We start from the raw sequence: 25,187 nt of genomic DNA on the forward strand, positions 1-25,187 counted from the left end.
TATGAGTAAATACAAGGAATCATACACTTAAATCAGATTCCCTTTTCCAAATACGATATAATCACTATGGTAAAGGTAGGTCCAAAGGAGTCAACGGTTGGAACCCTCGCTGCAATGGTTAATCTACAGAAGAATGCATCACCACCTTAAATTGCTGTTACCGATCTCTCTCCACATCTCCATTTCTGGTTACCATTAAGTAGTTTAAAATGTCCTTTTCCTATCTACACCTGGATTAAAAAAAGAAAGAAACAAATTGGGAGTGACCTGTATACACACGAATAGAAACTTTCCAAAGCTGCAAATGGCAACTAAATATGTAAAAGACATGCTGTTGAGCCCCTCGGCTGGAATGCGATCTCTCCTTTCCCAGAAACGCAAGAAAATAATCATCTAGAGAAAAGATCATCTGTTCCAAAGTAAAATAAATTAGCACGCTATAAACCACTGAGCAGTTCAATTTGTTGTCGCTGACGCCGTTTGGCTTTTCCGTGGTGAAAAGGGATACTGCATCTTTCACTCAGCTCTTATCGCACAACCAGGCAAGCTACACAGAGTTTAGAAGGCCCTATGCAGTCGTCGTGGCAGAAGGCCCCACAGCCTTTGCACACAATCATGGCTTTCAGCCGGCAAGAGCATTTCAGTTCCAACTCATCCGCGTTGCTGCTGTCGGCAAAGTTCTGAACGGGCATCTGAGCGTTCTGACCAGGCAGACCCGTGGTGGGATTGGAGCCACTTCCCAAAATCCCAATGGACTTTTCAATTGCAGATGCTGCCCTTTTGAAGCTCGTGCTACCGAAGTGTATTGTCGGATAATTTCCACAGAGCTGCTGTTGTTGCTGCCCCTGCATTTTCTGAGCAGCTAATTGGGTAAAAGGCTTCTGTGGCTCAGAAAGCAAATAGGAAGAGAAATCTGCATTTTTCAGCGCAAACGCCTTCAACTGTTCTTTCATTTCATTCTGGTCATAGGAAACTTGTTTCATGCCCAGTTCACAGCTGCTGCTTAAACCTTCCTCAAAGGAAAGAGGTTCCGATTTTATATTGCTACATATGCCCGTGGACTGTGGCCAACTAAGTCGCTTAGTGGTTTCCATGGTAACTGGTGGTTGTTTTTGATCGGAGGGGACTTCTGGATTAGGAAGAGGTGGAGGTAGTGGCGGCGGCGGTGGGGGAGGTGGGGGCAAAGCCAAGGGGGGAGGGGGCGGGGGATGCACTAGTGTTTTGTGCGGCACCCCGTGCGGGGGCCCCCCCATGTCATCACCTTCTTTAATGGGCATGTTGGGGGGCACCATATTGGCTAACCTTAGCTGGTGAGGTGCTGAGGAAAGGCTAACCTCTCCCAGTCCCTTTTGCTCAAGATGCCTATTGAAGGAGAACGTGTTACAGCCCACGGGGGCTTTGGCAGAGGCTGGTAACAGAGCCGCGGTAGGAATGGGGCCCCTGGCAGCCAGAGGCATTTGGTAAAACTGCTGTCTGTGGGAGGTCCCAGCATCGGGGTGGAAGCCGTCGTTCTTGTCGACGTGAAACAGGTTCTGCTGGAAGCTACACGAGGGGAGCAGCCGCTTCTGCTGTTTGACCTCAGGGCTGTGAGCCATCTTGCTCTGCACAGGGTGCTTGTTCAGCCACTCCTGCTTCAGCGGCTGGCTGAGTCCCAGCTGATTCATGCCGGAGCTGATGACGCACGGCACCCCTTTCACATCTGGGTCCGCCAACAACTTCCCTGGCTCACATTTCACTTGAGTGTGTTCCCCCCCGGTCCTGGCGACTCTCTTCTTGGGGTGGTTCTCCCGCTTCCTCATTTGTAGTGGTGCGAGAGCTCCTGCCAGGTAGCCTTTCCCGTCTGCATTGGGAGAGCTAGGGGGCATTTCAACCACGTTCCTCTCGGGGGCTGTTTTACCCACTGAGGTAGTTTGAAGAGGCAGAGGAAGCCTGTTGATTTCGAGCTTGGCTCCCAGTCTGGGCTGGGGCAACACTTTTTCCAAAGGCAAGTTGCCCTGGAGTAACTGTGTGACGAGGGGATTGTTCGCCTCCACCGATGACAGACGGCAGCTGGAGCTCCCTGCACTGGGAACTCTTTTCAGGGTGTCTGTAGCCAGAGAGATGGCCTCTTCCATGGGACCAGAGGCGGGGGCCTGCACGGTCTGCGTCTGTTGCACACTCGGGGCTGCCCCTGCAGCTGGAGGATGCAGCTCAGGGCCAGGGAAGTCGTCGGCATCCATCCTAAAGCCCCTGTCCACGTCGTGAGGTTCGGACTTCACTGGGAGAGGGACGCTTGTGATGAGATTCCTGGGGTGAAGTTCCGCCACATGCGAGGAGCTGGCGTGCTCGGTCTTGATGGCCTTCGGACAGCCCTGCTCCAGATATTCCTTCTGTTTACTGGAACCAGGGTGGCTGAGCAGAGGCTGTCCTGCACTCCTCACCCCGTCCTCGCCCCAGCAGATCCGGCTGCCCGGGTTATACTGATGGCTACAGGTCGTGTCGGCTTCGCTTTTGAACGTGGTTATGCCATGCGCCTGCTCAGCAAAGCTGAGACTCAGAGGAGTCCCCGCGTTTAAGTTATCTGGGACCACGAGGGGTCCTTCACGGAGACCCGGGCAGGTGGCCTGCATCGTTGGACTGTCTTGTTTTGCAGCGGAAGCAGCAATGAAACTGGGACCATGATCTCCGCCTTCACTTGCAACCGGCTCGGGCCTGCTGATGACAGACACCTGCGGACACGCCACAGGCTGAACGGCTGCTTCCGTCCTCCCGGACCTGCTCTGGAGGTCCACACCGGCTTCTGTGCTCTCAAGAGAGACAGTCAGAGATGACGTAGAGGTCAGCGTGGTGCTGTGGTCGACGATGACTTTACACGGAATCGAGCGGTTTATGGCTGCTGGTGCGAAGCCCCCTGGGGGTGGCTGAGGTCTCCCAGAAGTGTCTGCCCTGTTCCGAGTCCCTGAAGTTTTGTCCAAGCTTTCAGCACTTAACGTGGGAGGACTGTCATAAGAGTTTACAGTCAGCATGCTTGCAGTAAACGCTGCGACAGGTGGGCGTGCCACCAGGGCATCAGTGACTGCGACGGGGTCCCTGCAGCCGAGGGCGGCTCTCACAGTGGTGCCCATGGACATGGTGGCCTGTTCTTCGCTCCCAGGCATGGCTATCTTCTCAGAAGGAAATCTGTTGTTCATTCCCGTTGGGGGAATCAAGACAGAGCTAGTGGAGAGATGGTTTGGCAAGTTGCTTCCAATGGAGGGAGTTGGCACAGAGGTGTACTGACTGGAGACTAGGCTGCCAGCACTGCTGCTGGGTGCCAGTAACTGCGTGTCATCCCGGGGGCTCGCTGTGCTGGAGCCCTCCGTGGTGGCCGGAAGAGGGGTGCTCTCAATACATTTTGGTATAATGGCTATGCATGGAGTGTCCGTTCCCTGGATGGTTTTTAACATGCTTATGTTACAAGCAGAAATTGTAGTGTTTGCACTGTCAACAGACATTAGGACAGAGGATTTATCAACAGAACTCACAAAGGGATGTTCTTTAATTGCTCCCGACATAGCAGTGCTGCAGACAGACACGGGGACGGGATTTTTATTAAAAAGCATGGGCACACTGCTATTTTCAGAAGAGGTAGATGAAACAATTTTCTCAGACAAGTGTGACACAGGTGTGTTTTCGTCAGAACTATGCACAGATAAGTCCGTGGCAATTTCTGGAAGTTTGGTCGGGTTGAGAGACTGCTGTAGTAGAGTGGTGGGCTCCCGGAGGTGCGCAGCCTTGTTGCTGGGAGATCGGCAGTTTGGATTGACAATGATGACACCAGGCGAGCCTTCGATTTTTGTTTCAGGGGCAGAAGAGACTTCTAAGCTTGGAGGCCCTTCCTTTGAGCCGAGCGGAGGCAACCGGGGCTCTTTAGTGTTCTGGAAGAGGTGGGCTCGGGCTTGATGCTTTGCGAAGAGCTTCACCTTCGTCTGCTCTTTGATATGCGCCAGAGTTCTGGCTTTTCCGCCCTCTCCTGGGCTCCCCATAGCTCCCGAAACGATGCTCGCGGCCGCCGCCACGGCTGCCGCTGCTGCCGCCTCTCGCTGGGCCCTTGCTTGCTGGGCTCGGGCCTTGATGTCCGCCAGGGTCCTGGCTCCCGTGTTCCTCCCGCCACTGACCGATGTGCCAGATGACGCGCGAGCCTCTGGTTTGGAGACTGGTTGGCTCTTGATAATAAAGGGTGGCCCGATTTTGGAAAGCTGTATCTACAGGAAGGGGGAAAATCGAAAGATAAAGTGCGTGTACACGATCACAGACAAGGCGCATGTGTACGTGATCACAGAGGGACGTGGGGACACAGGCACGCGAGGGCGGGGAGTAGCCGCATCCTCTCCTAAGGGGGCAAGAACGGCACCTAATACCCTGAATGGGCCTTTGGGGTATAAATCAGCAATAAACGCAGCACGAATGTGAAAATAAAAAATTTTAACCTCTGTTTTCAATCCATAAAATATTAACCGGTGACTTCATTTGGCAATGGAAATGAAACGTCTTGTAAAGCCTCATATAAATGGAAACAAAACCCAGGCTTCTTAAAATGAGGTGAGCTAAAAAGAGTTAGAAATAGTCAGCTTTCAACTTATCTTCCTGGCTGGCATGAAGATACTCAGGCCAGCCAGGAAGAATAGAGATATTCAAAACTCGATTTGAATTTATCTGCCTTAATTTATCTGTCTTAATTTGACACAAAGGAAAAAGGAAAAAAGCCCTAACCAAGGGTCAGAAGACTAGAATTCTCAGCCTGGCTTGACACAAAGGAATGCTGTGAACCTAGGCAAATCACTGTGTACTTCAGTTTCTCCAATAATCTCCCCGAGTCAGAGACTCTGTAGGTTTTATGTGGTCCCATACCACCTAGCATGCCACCATATATATATATATATATATATATATATATATATATATATATATATATATATATATATAAAATAAGCATACAATATGACTTTGTAAACTGTAAACAGTAAGACTAGTTATTTCTGGTCTATTTCTTTCACAGAGGTGTTATAAAGATGGAATGATACTTGTGAAAGTGCTTTGCTTTCCAAAGGGATTTTATTATTATTATTACGTTTTCTTGAAAGCAAGGGTAACTCTAGTTTTCTGCCTCCAAAAGAGAGTATGGGTTGGGCAGCTAACTTGATATTGGAAATCTACAGTCTGCTGAATTTGGTAAATGTCCCAACCCACACTGTTCACCCACTCATCTAATTAAGAGACTCAGTCATCACCAAATTCATAAGGCACAAGACCTAACAACAAACATCCCAAAGCAATGCCTATGATGCTTTAGTCACTAAGAATATTCCCAGAGTCACAGATTTGTAGAGCTGGCAGGGATCTAGTTAAAGCCCTTCGTTTACAGTTGAACAAACCGAGCCCCTGGAGATGGGCTGCCTTGGGTTCATATAACTAGGGAGTGACAGAGCCTTTGGGCTCCCCATTCTGTGCTGTTGACACGTACTGTATTTCCTTATATTTTTTCCTCTAGAAAAAATTTTCCTAGAAAACTTACACCTCTCTTCTTAACATATGTGCATTTACATATATTGACATTATAAATACCTGACACATACTACAAGATCGTGTCAATTTGGAATTATGCTTTAGTACTTTGGTAGATGGATTATCTTCCTGAGCTATCTCGTTTCTCATTTTCAAATTTCTGATGGCTCTCTTCTAATCCAAAGGTTCCAATGACAGATGAATTTAGAAAAGGAATTCAGTTTTACCTTTTAAATATTTCCCTTAGTTTAAAAAATTAAAAACATTAAGCCTAACAAACATTAAATATATTTATTGTATCTCTCTATCCATCTATCTTTACATAAAGTATATATCACTTTGAAAATAAGCTTTTGACAAAAAAATTAGACTGAAACGTTTAAAATTATTTCCTATGGAAAGCATGCTTATATTTTTCTTTTCATTGCTTCAGAAATTAAAATGCATAGCAGGGTTTTAATGGGAGCTTATTATTCATCTTTTATATCTCTAGAATCTTATTTAATAGGGACTGCTTTATTAAATAGAATAATTACAATCACACCCCTAAAAGTCAACCTGAGGGAGATCATGAGTCACGTATTAAAAGGAGATGTCAGAGCAGAGCAAAATAAAGAGAAAGATTAAGAAAAACAAATCTGGAGTATGTTTGTAATTCTTTGAGTTAACCTTAATTTTTAGTTTAGTTAGGCAGAGTCAATTTACATACAAGAGTTGTTTTCTGAGAGTTAAAATCTACCTGGGATCAAAATAAAATATATAAATAGGAATGTTTGTCTACAGGCTTTATTACTGTGTGAAGTTAAATACTTCTTTATTATTTTGGAAATAAAATAGTAGGATTTGTATACCTATGTATCTATAGCATTTTCCTCAGGGTTTGTGAAGTGATTTCATTGATTTATTCAAGGAATATTTAATGAGGGACTCTTTCAGAAGCTAGCTCCTCTCTGTTAGGCAGAGGGGGTGTTCAACATTCGTTGGAAAATGAATGAGGAGATAACACGTACCTTCATTTCTTGAGGGCAAGTCTCTGACTTTTGACTACTGCTTTCTCTAGTCCTACTGAACTTTTATACGATGCTGAATTAGCTTTCAAATTTTTCCAAGTTTATATAGGTCTCTGTCCTACACTGTGGAGTCCCCCAGAGACCCTGTATCTCGGTGGCCTGTGGGCTCCTCCAGGGCCTGTTCTCCCTCCGCCCTTCTTTTTCCTTAAATGCCAAGGTCTAAATATGTACATCTATCTAAACTTATTGTATGAGCTCAACGCAGTCTGAAAAAGGATCATTTAATATTAGACTGGTGCTGGGAGTATTAGATTATAAACTGCTACATTTATTTTTGAAAAATTAAGTATCTAAATAGAAAAAGCCTATCTATGGAATTTCCTTTTTTTAAAAAAAAAATACCATACCTTGAGAGGTGGAACCCTTGGTTCCTCTCTTGGAGGCTGTTCTTTCTCAGATGGACTGCTGGATGAGATGCTCCGGCTTGACTGGTCATCTTCTATCCTGGCCCTCTTCTCCTTACAGATCCCAAAGCTGTGATGCTCTGCGGTTTTCCTCTTCGATATCTCAGATTCTCTAGTTTCATTTCTTACCCCATCTGGGGACTTGGAGGGCTCTGACAACTTGGAAGTATGAGAGGTCTCCAACCGATTCTGTGAGCTCCCTGGCTTATGCATTTTATTTCTACAGCCTTCTGAAAATGAAGCCTTATCCACCGATGAGATGTATTGCTTGTCCTGTAATTTAGCTGACGGGAGCTCATTTCCCTTACTCTCTGTCTCTTCAGAAAAGACAGGTAATTCCAATGGTGAAGACATCGCTTTCTTTTCTGTTCTTTGCAGGACATTATGATTTTTAACTTTTATCATTTCTGTAGAAGGAAGTTCTGGAATCGAAGCGGGATAGGGCTTCTCAGTTTCAACATGTGATTTACAAGGCTGCTGATTCAGGGTCTTATTGTGCAATTCTTCTGATGAATATACTTCAGGAGCAATGGAAGAAGAACCCATTTTGATAGGTTCAGGAGTATTTGATAGAGTCTTCTGCTGAGAGGTAAGGCTCTCTCCCAGGGGCTTGGCAGGGGCAGAACCTTCATCTTTCTGGGGGGAGAGTGGTTCTTCAGATATGGAAGTTGACTTTCTTTGTTGATGCACCATTCTTTCGTTCATGGAAGAACTGGAAATTGGAGATGTTTCTGAAGGAAGTGGCAAACTGGATATAAAAGTGGTCTCAGATGTGAGAAGCATGGAAGACACTGAAGAAGTTTCTGATGTCAAAGGTAAATCAGACATGGGTGAGGTTTCTGATGTTAAAGGTAAATTTGACACTGGGGATGCTTCAGATGTTAACGGTAAATTGGACATCAAAGACGCTTCTGATATTTCAGGTGAAGTGGATATTGGAGAGATTTCTGACACCAAAGATGCGTGAAGATTTTCATCAGTGGCATTTCGCTGATTATATTTGTCCACATTTTCAGTGCTGGACACCTCAGAACAAAACGTTGTCTCAAGGGAGGCTGGGGTACATGATTCTTCTGAAGTGGATTGGGTTTCCCCTCCTGGGGATGTCAGGCTGGTACAGACTCCCTCTGGGCTCTCAGAAGAGAAGGACGTTTCAGAGATGCAAGCATTTTCAGAAAGCTGTTCATCAGGATCACTCTGCAGCTCCATATCTACCGCGATTCCTTCACTTGGAAATTGGCCTTCTAAAGACGATGACCCTGTTTTAATTTTTGGAGTGTTGGTCTCTAGTGCAGTTTCTGGCTCCTTATGTTCTGCGTCATTGACATGAGTCCCAGATGAAGTGGAAGGAACGAGAGAGTCACAGACTTCTAGCTGATCAATGACAACTGACATCTCTTCCTGGGGAGATTCTGATTTCTCTTCCACTTTAACTTCAACATGAGGCAAAGTTTCTAAAACGTCATTCATTATAACACAGGATTCCAAGTTATCTTCAGGAGGTGCTATTTGGGGCTCCTCATGAGAGTTGGCTGGACTTTCTGACTCCTCAGAAAATTCAGGTATTGTCTTGTGATTCTCATCCTGGCACTCACAGATGCTAGTCTCTACCTCTTCCTCAATTTCTTCCTGAATCACAGATTCTTCGGGGATCAGGATGTCCTCTGATTCTGACTCTGTCATTACATCTTTACCTACGTCTACCATGGGACAAAGTGTAGCACAGAAATCAGGCTCTGGAGAAGTTGGACTTTTCATGCTTTTTGGCTGTTGTTCTTTCAAGGGAGTCTGTGCAGATAGACCAGGAAGGCCAGAGGTCCCACATGAAGAACTGCTTTCAGCTCCATCATTGTTTGGTCCAGATGTGAGCTTTATAGAGTCCTCTCTTGACATGCCCAACCTGAACAGAAATTAGAAATATTAAATTATTGTTCAACCACGAAACATGAAAGGTACAACTTGGATCTCTCACCAAACACAGTATGCATAGAAGTAAATGCATAAAATTAATTTTATAATCACTAAGTAACATGTTTAGCTTATGTAAACCAGTTTATGATGGATTCGTTTTTCTACTGCTTTTATAATCATAACTAAAATAAACTCTACTATTTAAAAAGTATTGATTTTTATTCTGTAAGCAGGGGAGACTGCATACTAAAAAGACTAAAAAGCAAAACAATGTATAAGACCTAAATTTTTTAAAGTCAGAAAGTAGAAATATGTCCTTATAATAGAAAATTACGTAGTCCTTAAAGGATGCAACATAACCAAATAATTAAGATCAATGGGAGATGGGTATGTTGTAAAATCCTGAAATGGAAATGACTTCCAAAGGTTAAGTTCTCTTAACCCAATGTAAAAGGTGTCCATCACCATATTTTAGTAGAATACCTAAGTGTCTAACCTAAGACAAGATGGAAATTTCACTAAAGAATAATAAACATATTTGGGGTCATCAAAGTTGATTCTACTAGATTACATTCATGTGAAGGCAAGACTTTTTAAAATTCTTTCATGTAGATCTCTTACTGTAAAGATATTCCATAAAAAGTGAGTGTAGAATATCAAGAAATAACCCAGCCTAATGTTCAGGTCATAAGGTAAAGTTTATCAGAATTGCAATCAACAATATTGTAAATCACTATTTCCTGCCATACTAAGTTACAATGTCAGCATCAGATGGTAGGGAAATATGCTGTTCTAAATGAAGTTAAATTAGAGTACAGGCAATTACAAAGATGAGCAGAAGAGAAAACATTCCCAGAGGAAGAAACATATTTGAGTGAGGAAATACCGCTATAACAGGAAAATACCTCAGTAAACTCTTCTTCAACCTTTTAGTTAAATTAAATCCTCAAAATGAAAGGGAAATAAAATTGAATACACTGTTTGGGTATTTGATCTTTGCGTTCTTCACTAAAATTCAGAAGGCTGAGAAAGGAAGATAGAGGACCCTTCCTTCATAATTAGTCTCTTTTCTTTCAACTCTCCCTAAGATGGGTTCAAATTAAACCACAATTTATATTATAGTGAGAGGAACAGAAAAATATAACTACACTACAGATGAATTTAGAGCAGAATAATCAGCTAGGAATAAGGTCTCCTGGGGCCAGATCAAGCAGAGATACCACTGATACTAGGTTAGATGGAGAACACACAGAATCTACCCACTGGCAGCCAAATTTCAGCTAGTTGATAAGAATATTATTAAATATCATCTATGTATATAATATATATATATATCATATGGAAAACAGCATTGTATAAAACATATGTGTAAACATTTTATTATTTTCATGGGAAAATAGATTTAAGGTGGCATAAGGCATAGAAGGAAGACGTTCACAGCACACCACATAACCACACAAAGGAAAACTCTGACCGCCTGAAATCTAGACCGCAAATCAACAGACCAACTCCTATAATTTTGAGTTAGCATATACATGGGATCCCTACAAGTAATTAAAACGAATATAGAACAGTACTGTATTACAGGCAGAATAAGCCAATAAGAACCAAAATAAAGATCTCAAAGAACAGAAAACTAAATCAGACAGATCTTAACTAAAGCTGAATTTCAGTGGTAACATTCTTGGGAAAACTTAGAACAATGAGAAGGCACATGGTGTCAGTCAACTGAAAACTATCTGATGCTAGGAAAATATCCCTCACATATTGAGGGAAGATAGGTAATCGAGAAGTAACAAAATTAGAAGGGCAGTCAATGAAATGCCCAAAATACATCAGTCATCCAATATGTAAACAAAGATAGGAAAAGACAAGCAAGAAGTCCAGAGATGTAAGGGGATGGAAACTCTATGGATAAACTACAGCACGAAAAGGGTCAATCAAGTAAAAGAACTGTTTGTATTCAGAACTCAATGATGCTGATGGGGAGTCAGGTTTACTCACAGTATTGTAGCTGTCACCTTCCAGGACAGGAGTCTTTAACTTGATATCCATAAGAGTCTACGGAGCCCCCAAATTTCATGTAAAAAATTGTAGGTGTGTGAATTTTTCTGAGAAGGATTTGCAGGTGAGCCAATGACTTAACCACACCATGTAAAACTGGGGAAATTCCTTAGTTTCACTGCCTCTCAGTTTCCTAAACCCTTTTTAAAATAAGAATAATAATGGTCCCCACCTTATAGGACTGTTGGGAGGGTTAAGTGAAACAATATTTGCAAAGCTCTTAGACCTATCAGAGCCAGAGTATGTTCAATGATTATTTGCTTGACTGAGGAAAAACTCTCTGTATGGTCTCTACAATGCAGGCTCTCTGGCAGCTAGGATAGTGTGTGGCATGGAGGCGATGCTGCATAAATACTGAATTGATAAAAGCACAGGCCCAACACTCAGCAAAAATTAAGGACCAGTTTTTTGGAGGTAACTAACTTGGTTATGCTTCTGCCATTACTGACAAGAGTGCTCCCAACATTCCCTTTGTCAGAAAAGGTAAGGAAGGCAGGGTTCTTAATCCTGCTGGACATGAGCACGATGGGGAAGCATCTAAAAATACAAATTCCTGGGCTCAACTCCTAGAGATCACCCATCAGTACATCTGGGGTGGGAAATCTGTACCTATTTTTAAAAGCTCCAATGAAGATTGGGATGCCGCCAGGCTTGAGTAATACTGCTGGTAACTAGCCTGTAACTAGCATGCCACAATTTTAGTTTTTGAGAAAGGACATTAATTATCTCCTTTTAGCTTTGCTTAAATATGTATATGCATCCAAAGTCCTAGGGCAGCAACTGAAAAGGAGCCTTCCTACTCAAACTCAGGAGGAGGGCTACTTAGGACAACTCACCAGAGGCAAGGCTGCTCCGAGTAAGCAGGCTGCTCATCACGTGATGTCTTTTTACAACGAGCGCTGATGTGAGACTCCCCCTGACGGTTTTCCTCATTTACAGGGGGAGTTTTGTGAAATTAGATCAAATGGTACAGGTTGTGTTGCCTGCAACCACCTCAGTGTCTTTTACACAAAACAACGACTTTCGAGGGGACGAGAAGATGGTGGAAGAGTAAGACGCAGAGATCACCTTCCTCCCCACAGATACACCAGAGATACATCTACACGTGGAACAACTCCTACAGAACACCTACTGAATGCTGGCAGAAGACCTCAAACCTCCCAAAAGGCAAGAAACTCCCCACGTACCTGGGTAGGGTAAAAGAAAAAACAGAGACGAAAGAATAGGGACGGGACCTGCACCAGTGGGAGGGAGCTGTGAAGGAGGAAAGGTTTCCACACACTAGGAAGCCCCTTCGCGGCTGGAGACTAAGGGTGGCGGAGGGGGAAGCTTCGGAGCCATGGAGGAGAGCACAGCAACAGGGGTGCGGAGGGCAAAGCGGAGAGATTCCCGCACAGAGGATCAGGGCCGACGGCACTCACCAGCTCGAGAGGCTTGTCTGCTCACCCGCCGCGGAGCGCAGGGCTGCGAGCTGAGGCCCGGGCTTCTGTCGGAGCGCCGGGAGAGGACTGGGGTTGGCGGCGTGAACACAGCCTGCAGGGGGTTAGTGCACCACGGCTAGCCGGGAGGGTGTCCGGGGAAAAGTCTGGACGCCGAAGAGGCAAGAGACTTTTTCTTCCCTCTTTGTTTCCTGGTGCGCGAGGAGAGGGGATTAAGAGCGCTGCTTTAAGGAGCTCCAGAGATGGGCGCGAGCCGCGGCTAAAAGCGCGGACCCCAGAAATGGGCAGAAGACGCTAAGGCTGCTGCTGCCGCCACCAAGAAGCCTGGATGCGAACACAAGTCACTGTCCACACCCCGCTTCCGGGGAGCCTGTGCAGCCCGCCACTGCCAGGGTCCCGGGATCCAGGGACAATTTCCCCGGGAGAACGCACGGCGCGCCTCAGGCTGGTGCAATGTCACGCCAGCCTCTGCTGCCACAGGCTCACCCCACACTCCGTGCCCCACCCTCCCCCCGGCCTGAGGAGCCAGAGCTCCCGAATCAGCACCTCCTTTAACCCCGTCCTGTCTGAGAGAACAACAGACGCCCTCTGGCGACCTACATGCAGAGGCGGGGCCAAGTCCAAAGCTTGAGCCCCGGGAGCTGTGAAAACAAAGAAGAGAAAGGGAAATCTCTCCCAGCAGCCTCAGAAGCAGCAGATTAAAGCTCTACAATCAACTTGATGTACCCTTCATCTGTGGAATACATGAATAGACAACGAGTCATCCCAAATTGAGGAGGTGGACTTTGAGAGCAAGATTTATGATTTTTTCCCCTTCTCCTCTTTTTGTGAGTGTGTATGTGTATGCTTCTATATGAGATTTTGTCCGTATAGCTTTGCTTCCACCATTTGTCCTAGGGTTCAATCCGTCCGTTTTTTTTTTTTTTTTTCTTTTCTTTTTAAAAAAATTTTTTTCCTTAATAATAATTTTTTATTTCAATAACTTTATTTTATTTTATCTTACGTTATTTTATCTTCTTTCTTTCTTTTTCTTTCTTTCTTTCCTTCCTTCCCCCCTCCCTCCTTTCTTTCTTTTTCTTTCTTTCATTCTTTTCTTCCTTCCTTCCTTTCTTTCTTTTCTTCCTTCCTTCCTTTCCTCACTCTCTCCCTCTCTCTCTCTCTCTTTCTTTCTTTCTACTTTTTCTGCCTTTTATTCTGACCCATGTGGATGAAAGGCTCTTGGTGCTGCAGCCAGGACTCAGTGCTGTGCCTCTGACGTGGGAGAGCCAACTTCAGGACACTGGTCAACAAGAGACCTCCCAGCTCCACATAATATCAAACAGAGAAAATCTCCCAGAGATCTCCATCTCAACACCAACACCCAGCTTCACTCAATGACCTGCAAGCTACAGTGCTGGACACCCTATGCCAAACAACTAGCAGGACAGGAACACAACCCCACCTATTAGCAGAGAGGCTGCCTAAAATCATAATAAGTCCACAGACACCCCAAAACACACCACCAGACGTGGAACTGCCCACCAGAAAGACAAGATCCAGCCTCATCCACCAGAACACAGGCATTAGTCCCCTCCACCAGGAAGCCTACACAACCCACTGAACCAACTTTAGCCACTGGGGACAGACACCAAAAACAACGGGAACTACGAACCTGCAGCCTGCAAAAAGCAGACCCCAAACACAGGAAGATAAGCAAAATGAGAAGACAGAAAAACAAACAGCAGATGAAGGAGCAAGGTAAAAACCCACCAGACCTAACAAATGAAGAGGAAATAGGCAGTCTACCTGAAAAAGAATTCAGAACAATGAGAGTAAAGATGATCCAAAATCTTGGAAATAGAATAGAGAAAATACAAGAAACATTTAACAAGGACCTAGAAGAACTAAAGATGAAACAAGCAACAATGAACAACACAATAAATGAAGTTAAAAGTACTCTAGATAGGATCAATAGCAGAATAACTGAGGCAGAAGAATGGAAAAGTGACCTGGAAGATAAAATACTGGAAATAACTACTGCAGAGCAGAATAAGGAAAAAAGAATGAAAAGAACTGAGGACAGTCTCAGAGACTTCAGGGACAACATTAAATGCACCAACATTCGAATTATAGGGGTTCCAGAAGAAGAAGAGAAAAAGAAAGGGACTGAGAAAATATTTGAAGAGATTATAGTTGAAAACTTCCCTAATATGGGAAAGGAAATAGTTAATCAAGTCCAGGAAGCACAGAGAGTCCCATACAGGATAAATCCAAGGAGAAATACTCCAAGACACATATTAATCAAACTCTCAAAAATTAAATACAAAGAAAACATATTAAAAGCAGCAAGGGAAAAACAACAAATAACACACAAGGGAATCCCCATAAGATTAACAGCTGATCGTTCAGCAGAAACTCTGCAAGCCAGAAGGGACCAGCAGGACATATTTAAAGTGATAAAGGAGAAAAACCTGCAACCAAGATTACTCTACCCAGCAAGGATCTCATTCAGATTTGATGGAGAAATTAAAAACTTTACAGACAAACAAAAGCTGAGAGAGTTCAGCACCACCAAACCAGCTTTACAACAAATGCTAAAGGAACTTCTCTAGGCAAGAAACAAAAGAGAAGGAAAAGACCTACAATAACGAACCCAAAACAATTAAGAAAATGGGAATAGGAACATACATATCAATAATTACCTTAAATGTAAATGGACTAAATGCTTCCACCAAAAGACACAGATTGGCTGAATGGATACAAAAACAGACCCATACAGATACTGTCTACAAGAGACCCACTTCAGACCTAGAGACACATACAGACTGAAAGTAAGGGGATGGAAAAAGATATTCCATGCAAATGGAAAACAAAAGAAAGCTGGAGTAGCAATTCTCATATCAGAAAAAATAGACATTAAAATAAAGACTATTAGAAGAGACAAAGAAGGACACTACATAATGATCAAGGGATCGATCCAAGAAGAAGATATAACAATTGCAAATATTTATGCACTCAACATAGGAGCACCTCAATACATAAGGCAAATAGTAACAGCCATAAAAGGGGAAAACGACAGTAACACATTCATAGTAGTGGACTTTAACACCCCACTTTCACCCATGGACAGATCATCCAAAATGAAAATAAATAAGGAAATACAAGCTTTAAATGATACATTAAACAAGAGGGACTTAATTGGTATTTATAGGACATTCCATCCAAAAACAATAGAATACACATTCTCCTCAAGTGCTCATGGAACATTCTCCAGGATAGATCACATCTTGGGTCACAAATCAAGCCTTGGTAACTGAAATTGTATCAAGTACCTTTTCCGACCACAATGCCATGAGACTAGGTATCAATTACAGGAAAAGATCTGTAAAAAATACAAACACATGGAGGCTGAACAATACACTACTTAATAATGAAGTGATCACTGAAGAAATCAAAGAGGAAATCAAAAAATACCTAGAAACAAATGTCAATGGAGACAAGATGACCCAAAACCTATGGAAGGCAGCAAAAGCAGTTCTAAAAGGGAAGTTTATAGCAATACAATCCTACCTTAAGAAACAGGAAACATCCCGAATAAACAACCTAACCTTGCGCCTAAAGCAATTAGAGTAAGAAGAACAAAAATCCCCAAAGTTAGCAGAAGGAAAGAAATCATAAAAATCAGATCAGAAATAAATGAAAAGGAAATGAAGGAAACGAGAGCAAAGATCAATAAAACTAAAAGCTGGTTCTTTGAGAAGTTAAACAAAATTGATAAACCAGTAGCCAGACTCATCAAGAAAGAAAAGGGAGAAGACTCAAATCAGTAGAATTAGAAATGAAAAAGGAGAAGTAACAACTGACATTGCAGAAATACAAAAGATCATGAGAGAGTACTACAAGCAACTCCATGCCAATAAAATGGACAACCTGGAAGAAATGGACAAATTCTTAGAAATGCACAACCTGCCAAGACTGAATCAGGAAGAAATAGAAAATATGAACAGACCAATCACAAGCACTGAAATTGAAACTGTGATTAAAAATCTTCCAACAAACAAAAGCCCAGGACCAGATGGCTTCACAGGTAAATTCTATCAAACGTTTAGAGAACAGCTAACACCTATCCTTCTCAAACACTTCCAAAATATAGCAGAGGGAGGAACACTCCCAAACTCAGTCTACAAGGCCACCATCACCTTGATACCAAAAGCAGACAAGGATGTCACAAACAAGAAAACTACAGGCCAATATCACTGATGAACATAGATGCAAAGATCCTCAACAAAATACTAGCAAACAGAATCCAACAGCACATTAAAAGGATCATACACCATGATCAAGTGGGGTTTATTCCAGGAATGCAAGGATTCTTCAATATATGCAAATCAATCAACATGATACACCATATTAACAAATTGAAGGAGAAAAACCATATGATCATCGCAATAGATGCAGAGAAAGCTTTCGGCAACATTCAACACCATTTATGAGAAAAACCCTGCAGAAAGTAGGCAGAGGGAACTTTCCTCAACATAATAAAGGCCCTATATGACAAACCCACAGCTAACATCGTCCTCAGTGGTTAAAAACTGAAAGCATTTCCACTAAGATCAGGAACAAGACAAGGTTGCCCATTCTCACCACTCTTATTCAACATAGTTTTGGAAGTTTTAGCCACAGCAATCAGAGAAGAAAAGGAAATAAAAAGAATCCAAATAAGAAAAGAAAAAGTAAAGCTGTCACTGTTTGCAGATGACATACTATACATAGAGAATCCTAAAGATGTTACCAGAAAACTACTAGAGCTAATCAATGAATTTGGTAAAGTAGCAGGATACAAAATTAATGCACAGAAATCTCCGGCATTCCTATACATTAATGATGAAACATCTGAAAGTGAAATCAAGAAAGCACTCCCATTTACCATTGCAACAAAAAGAATAAAATATCTAGGAATAAACGTACTTAAGGAGACAAAAGACCTGTATGCAGAAAATTATAAGACACTGATGAAAGAAATTAAAGATGATACAAATAGATGGAGAGATATACCATGTTCATGGATTGGAAGAATCAACATTGTGAAAATGACTCTACTACCCAAAGCAATCTACACATTCAATGCAATCCCTATCAAACTACCACTGGCATTTTTCACAGAACTAGAACAAAAAATTTCGCAATTTGTATGGAAACACAAAAGACCCCGAATAGCCAAAGCAATCTTGAGAATGAAAAACGGAGCTGGAAGAATCAGGCTCCCTGACTTCTGACTATACTACAAAGCTACAGTAATCAAGACAGTATGGTACTGGCACAAAAACAGAAAGATAGATCAATGGAACAGGATAGAAAGCCCAGAGATAAACCCACGCACATATGGTCACCTTATCTTTGATAAAGGAGGCAGGAATGTACAGTGGAGAAAGGACAACCTCTTCAATAAGTGGTGCTGGGAAAACTGGACATGTAAAAGTACATGTAAAAGTATGAGATTAGATCACCCCCTAGCACCATACACAAAAATAAGCTCAAAGTGGATTAAAGACCTAAATGTAAGACCAGAAACTATCAAACTCTTAGAGGAAAACATACGCAGAACACTCTATGACATAAATCACAGCAAGATCCTTTTTGACCCACCTCCTAGAGAAATGGAAATAAAAACAAAACTAAACAAATGGGATCTAATGAAACTTCAAAGCTTTTGCACAGCAAAGGAAACCATAAACAAGAGCAAAAGACAACCCTCAGAATGGGAGAAAATATTTGCAAATTAAGTAACTGACGAAGGATTACTCTTCAAAATTTACAAGCAGCTCATGCCCCTCAATATAAAAAACAACCCAATCCAAAACTGAGCAGAAGACCTAAATAGACATTTCTCTAAAGAAGATATAAGATTGCCAACAAACACATGAAAGAATGCTCAACATCATTAATCATTAGAGAAATGCAAATCAAAACTACAATGAGATATCATCTCACACCAGTCAGAATGGCCATCATCAAAAAATCTAGAAACAATAAATGCTGGAGAGGATGTGGAGAAAAGGGAACACTCTTGCACTGCTGGTGGGAATGTGAACTGGTACAGCCACTATGGAGAACAGTATGGAGGTTCCTTAAAAAACTACAAATAGAACTACCATATGACCCAGCAATCCCACTCCTAGGCATATACCCTGAGAAAACCGAAATTCAAAAAGAGTCATGTACCAAAATGTTCATTGCAGCTCTATTTACAATAGCCCGGAGATGGAAACAACCTAAGTGTCCATCATCAGATGAATGGATAAAGAAGATGTGGCACATATATACAATGGAATATTACTCAGCCATAAAAAGCAACGAAACTGAGCTATTTGTAATGAGGTGGATGGACCTAGAATCTGTCATACAGAGTGAAGTAAGTCAGAAAGAGAAAGACAAATACCGTATGCTAACACATATATATGGAATTTAAGAAAAAGAAATGTCATGAAGAACCTAGGGGTAAGATAGGAAAAAAGACACAGACCTACTAGAGAATGGACTTGAGGATATGGGGAGGGGGAAGGGTAAGCTGTGAGAAAGCGAGAGAGCGGCATGGACATATATACACTACCAAACGTAAAATAGATAGCTAGTGGGAAGCAGCTGCATAGCACAGGGAGATCAGCTCAGTGCTTTGAGGGGTGGGATAGGGAGGGTGGGAGGGAGGGAGACGCAAGAGGGAAGAGATATGGGAACATATGTATATGTATAACTGATTCAGTTTGTTATAAAGCAGAAACTAACACACCATTGTAAAGCAATTATACTCCAGTAAAGATGTAAAAAAAATTTTTTTTCAAGTTACAGGTAAAAATTCTACAGCAGTTGGACTAGAGAAAAAAAAATAATGACTTTCAAGCATTAATTGTGTATGTGGGAATTAAAGCACAAATTACTCTATCCATGATGATCTAACGTTGCTGTCAATTGTCAGCTCTTAAATCCCTCTTTCTTTCTTAGGGATCTGACTATCTGTGAGATTCAAATTCTGCCCAAGGAGAATATGTTCCTGTTAACCATGAGGCAAAGGAGAAACTACTTTCAAATTAGCTCAGTCAGTACCATACTTAGGTGTGACTGGTATTAGTTTTACAACACACACATACACAAATAATAATAAATTAAAAAGCGGTTATAGCCTCCTACACTATTGGTGGGCATGTACATTGGTGCAGTCACTAGTGGAGAACAGTATGGAGGTTCCTCAAAAAGCTAATAACAGAGTTGCCGTATGATCCAGCAATCCCACTCATGGGCATATATCCAGACCAATCTATAATTCAAAATGATATATGCACCCGTATGTTCATAGCAGCACTATTCATAATAGCCAAGACATGGAAACAACCTAAATGTCCATCAAAAGATGAATGGATAAAGATGTGGTGTGTATATATACACAATGGAATATTACCTAGCCATAAAAAAAATAATGAAATAATGTCATTTACAGCAACACGGATGGATGTTCCTAGAGATTATCATACTAAGTGAAGTTAAGTCACACAGAGAAAGACAAATACTGTATGATATCACTTATATGTGGAATCTAAAATATGACACGAATGAACTTATCTATGAAACAGATTCATAGACACAGAGAACAGACTTCTGGTTGCCGAGTGGGGCTGGGGGCAGGATGGACTGGGAGTTTGGGATTAGCAGATGCAAACTATTATATATACATGTAGAATGGATAAACAAGGTCCTACTGTATAGCACAGGGAACTATATTCAATATCCTATGATAAACCATAATGGAAAAGAATATAAAAAATAATGTATACACATGTATAACTGAATCACCTTGCTGTACAGCAGAAATTAACACACTGCAAATCAACTACTTGAATAAAATATGCTTTTTAAAAAGTGGTTTTACGTAAAGAGGAAAATGGATAGAGTAAAGGGTAATACCTCAGGCTCTCCCCCAAATAAGGACTAAACAAATGTATATGGAGAGTCAAAATTTTTGGAAAAAAAATGTGAGAATTAAATATGTGTCCAAGACTACTTATCTCTAACGCATTTATTAATGAAAATGCTTAGATTAAAAAAAAAAACAAAAAACAGGAGATTTTTACTAAAATCCAGTTAGGAAAGCCAAAATTGACTTCTATAGAATTTCATGTGCTATTTTCAGTCCAAAATGAATTTTCATGGACAAGTTATAAACCCTTGAAAATGCATTTTTTAAAATTTAAGTGCTGATGTGCCACTATAATTTTATCTGCAATTTCTTACACTGAGAGACTACTGCCTTTTATCACACGTTTATGAAGTTTCATAGCATGTGCTAAGTGAAACAGAGAATTACATTTTCATTTCCTTCTACGAGAAATGAGAAGAGGATACGAAGATACTCTAGTACTTACTTTTCTCCATAAAACCTTTCGAAGAATTTTTCTTTCCAGGGTTCTGTTTTCTTTTCCTTTTCAATTTCTTGCCTTATCCGCAATTGCATTTCTGGAGTAAACTCTCCTAGAAAGAAAATGCTTAGATGTTGAGTAAAAGTTGTCATATATTTTGCCAGTTAATAAAGAAAACATGTAACTAATTTGAATAAACTTTTATGGAGGCCAAAAGGTAAAAAAGCTGAGTACTGATAATATTTCTACAGCTCCTTTTTTTATGAACATCACTCAGTCATTTAGTCTTAGACAGACTCTAAAGCATTTAGCAAATGTACTGAGTGCTAGGCGTTGTAAATGAAAGTGTATATTCACTGTCCTTGATGAAACCAGTCTGGTGAAAGAAAAAGCACACAGTTGAGTATAATAACACAATGTGGAAAGCCCTGTATAGGTCATAAGAATAAATGAAGGGAAAGTACTTAATCCTCCCTAAACTGATTAGGGAAGACCATACATAGAACCTGATCCTTGAGTTAGCTTTTGAAAGATGACCAAGCTTTCATACAGTAATTAGTTCACAAGGCACAGAGATATGAATACGTATATTTACGTGCTTTTGAGTGGCCAGTTATGAGTAGACCACAGGATGAAATGAAATAGGAAAGGTAGGCAGTGGCCAATTACCCAACACATGTTTTAAAGAGAGCCCTGAATGTTTCCTGTAAGAGACAGAGGGAGGTCCTGGCGGTGTTCACTGAGGGAGGAATATGGCCAAATAAGCAACCTAGAAACTGGCTGGGAGGCTACTGAGTAGCATAGATGAGAGATGGAGATTACAGTCAGGCCAGCATCTTGAGAATGTTGAAGAAGATTCAAAGACACAAGTAACAGTTCATAACCAGACAGACCTGGGGAGAAGGAAGAGGAACAAAGACATCATCAAGGTTTCAAAGTGAGGAGCTGTGAGAAAAGGGGGTGACCTTAGTAGACAGAAGGCAGAAGAAATAGTAGACATTAAAAGGGAAGAGAGTGCTTCCCTCGTGGCGCAGTGGTTGAGAGTCCGCCTGCCGATGCAGGGGACACGGGTTCGTGTCCCGGTCTGGGAAGATCCCACATGCCGCGGAGCGGCTGGGCCCGTGAGCCATGGCCGCTGAGCCTGAGCGTCCGGAGCCTGTGCTCCGCAACGGGAGAGGCCACAACAGTGAGAGGCCCACGTACCACAAAAAAAAAAAAAAAAAAAAAAATACTGGCATTTTGGTTTTAGGGTGCCTGATACTGGAAAGATCCAGCAGGTTTGTGGAATGGAGCAGCAAAGGATTGGGAAAGAGGACTTCCAGCCAGATTTGGACGTTCTCAGCATGTGGGCTATATAGCTGAAACCAGCTGAATGAGGCTCTTAGAGCATGGGAATAGTTGCAAAAGCAAATAGCAGGGAGGAGAATGGTGGAGACATCACCATTTACCATCAGGTGAAAGAACAGGAGCTCCTGAAGGAAGGTGAGAAAAGGCTGTCAGAAAGGTAGCCTGGGGACACAATTTAAAATATATTATGAATGTCGAAGGCGGATGGTTTCAAATTAGATGGGGTAGATAACAAGTGAGACACAGGAGACGGAAGATGAGATGCCAAGGACTGAGAAGAGGAAAGTGAACTTTGCAATGAGAAAGCCATGCGTATTCTCTAGAGGGGACTGTTCCCATCGTGTACGGTGGGGTCACACCCAACCATAAACATGTGAGTGGCTAAGGGAGTAAAAATGTGGTAACACTGGGTATTTTTTAGTCTTTCATGAAGCTTGGTGACTAAAGGAATGATAAGATGAAGTGGTGGCTTCAGGGGAAGACTGTATTAAAAGAAGATTCTTCCAGGCTCTCGGACATTAGAGAATACACAATGGATCAAACACATAATTAAAATGATTATTACAAAGAAAATCTTGCCATATCAAAAAATTTTATTATGTTCCAGATAACGTCATGCTTTCTTCAAAAATACTGGACTTTCTCTAGTTAAGCCCTCGCACAGAAACGAAGACCCAACACAGCAAAAATAAATAAGTTAATTAATTAATAAAAATACTGGACATCAAAAATGCAAAGTATAACGAAAGAATTAATGAAGTCATTTGAAATAGGATGTGAGTTTTTACTCAAGTATACTTCAGGGGGGAAAATGACTTGGGAAGCAGAGAAAGGTGCAAATCTCAGTACAGTCTGTTGACTTAAATGTGTCAAACAATAATGGGAAATAGAAACTTACCTTCTGCCAGTCGCTGTTTCCAGCCTTGTGCTGCATATGCAAAGAATTCATTATTTAGAGCTGAAGTACTGAGGCGTAAAATTCCATCACTTCCCATCTAGGAAATAAGCCGACAAAACCAAGTTTCCATCAAGAATAATTCAAAGCAAAAGTATGCAGGGAAGAAGCAAAAACTGAGGGTGTGAGTGTGTGTGAGAGAGAGAGAGAAAGAGCGCAAGAGAGAAACAGCAGGGTAAAAGGCAGGGAGGAAAGGAATCTAACAAAAGATGAATTTCCTAGTAGGAAAACTGCACTGCTTACGGTGACTATTATAATGACTAAATACATCAACTTAAAGGAAATCTGTATCAGGCATTTCCATTATCAGTGGTGAGTATAACAAATGTATGTGATTTAATTAAAAAATTTATATCTTTGTCATCTTTATATGCCTTAAATGATACCAAATTAAAAATCTACATATGTGTACACCTTTAGATTATTTTTTAAATTAAATTCTCTAAAGTTTGTGGAAGCTAAAGAAATCTAGTCTGATCACTTGGGTTCTTCCACTGTCTGAGGTTCAGTTCAGACGACAAAGTTCTGAAACATTAAAACAAATACATCCACACTGTCATACATACCCTTCGCTCTATTCTTCTCACCTCTCTGGGTGCACACAGAAAACAGGTATACAAAGTTTAAAATCTGTGCAACTGTATGCTACTAACCTTTTTCCTCAAATTTATTATTTTTCAAATTCTTGTACGTATAGAAGAGATTTGGATAAGCATCATCGAACTGGATGCTTTTAACTTTCCAACTATTTACTGCATCTGCCCTGTGAATGTACTCTGCTTGCTGACACAGGCGATGAAAATAATTAGTGTTGTCCTTGGCTGGCTTCTCATGTAGTTGAGGAGTGAAGACAGAACACATAAAAAGTTAAACAATGCCAAGAATGAGGTGAGTGGGAATTAAGAAGGGGAAAAAAAAAAAAAAAAAAAGCTAGGGGAGGGTATCTAGGTGGACGTGAGTGGTTAGGAAGAACTTGATGCCAGAGGCGAAATGGGTTAGGGTCTTGGGCAAGTAACAGGATTGGGGCAGAATGGTTTTATATAAAGTATACAGTACATAGTGGGAGCTTTGTTGTAGAGGAGGAACATCACAAACAATCAGTAACTGGACCGTTCATGAAGGCGTGAAGATGTTTTAGCCTGCTATTGAGTCAGTGTGGCAAACTGTAGCTCCAGTTACATTTTCAAAGATTTCCTCTTACTCTCATAGACACCTCCGTGTGTCCTAAGCGCTAATAAGTCACTGCTATCTGAAAACACACTCAGACACGTCTTAGCCCCGTGTTTTTGTTCGTTTGCAGTTTTCTCTACACCCCATTTTCACCCACTGAAATACTGTCCCTCTTTTAAATTTAACTCAAATCATGCCTTCATGAATATGTCAGCTAAACCATCATTCGGGAGCAAAGGAGAATACTGAGTCTAAAAGTAACTATTATACTAGCAACTCAGAGCCGGATAATGGTCAACAAGTCCAGAAAAGAGAGACACTGAACAGGTGCGAGAAATCCTGGATGCTGCCATCATGACAGCCACAGATTTGAGATCCTGAGTTTCCTCATTTAAGGAGATACTGATAACCATACTAAAATATTCAATACACTTGGAAAATTTCAGGCAAGACTTTGTTCATTCACGGATTCACTGTTTACTCACAATTATTTCATCTTCATTCAATAGATACTTATTAAGCCACTCACACGAACCTGTGTACCGGGCGCTTTTTGGGTGCAGGCAATACGGTGGCAGTAAAGAAAAAGGCTCTGCCCTTATATTCTGAACATATTCCCCATACAGCAGATGGTTCTGGTCCCTGTGCATCTCTCCCACTCACCTGAGCTCAGCACGGCTGTGACGTACAGTGACATCGCCACGCACGTGTCCCACCTCAGGGTCTTACCACAGCCCCAAGATGTGAGTGGCTAAATGGCCTCGCCTTCCCACCTTTTAATTGGACACTTCTAGGACACTATCTCCTGGCACGCAGTATATGAACTGAGTCAAGGGATGCCATTTGGTGCTGTGTCCCCAACAGTTAGGACTAGTAGGTGGAAGGTAAGTGCCCTGAAGAGAAAAAGGAATTGGTTT

General features: G+C 41.8%; 1 protein-coding gene across 1 annotated transcript in view; it reads right to left on the bottom strand.

The window, feature by feature from the left end:
* Positions 1–527: 527 nt before the first annotated feature.
* ASXL3 (ASXL transcriptional regulator 3) overlaps positions 528–25,187 on the bottom strand; it is a 140,341-nt gene continuing 115,681 nt past the window's right edge. Inside the window, exons 8-11 of the mRNA XM_065890447.1 lie at positions 23,044–23,140; positions 20,805–20,910; positions 6,941–8,897; positions 528–4,223 (exon numbers count right to left, since the gene is read on the bottom strand). Coding sequence (XP_065746519.1) covers positions 528–4,223; positions 6,941–8,897; positions 20,805–20,910; positions 23,044–23,140 — 5,856 coding nt within the window. The remainder of the gene's footprint in view (positions 4,224–6,940; positions 8,898–20,804; positions 20,911–23,043; positions 23,141–25,187) is intronic.

This window comes from Phocoena phocoena, chromosome 13, assembly GCF_963924675.1.
Source record: "Phocoena phocoena chromosome 13, mPhoPho1.1, whole genome shotgun sequence".
Lineage (NCBI taxonomy): Eukaryota > Metazoa > Chordata > Mammalia > Artiodactyla > Phocoenidae > Phocoena > Phocoena phocoena.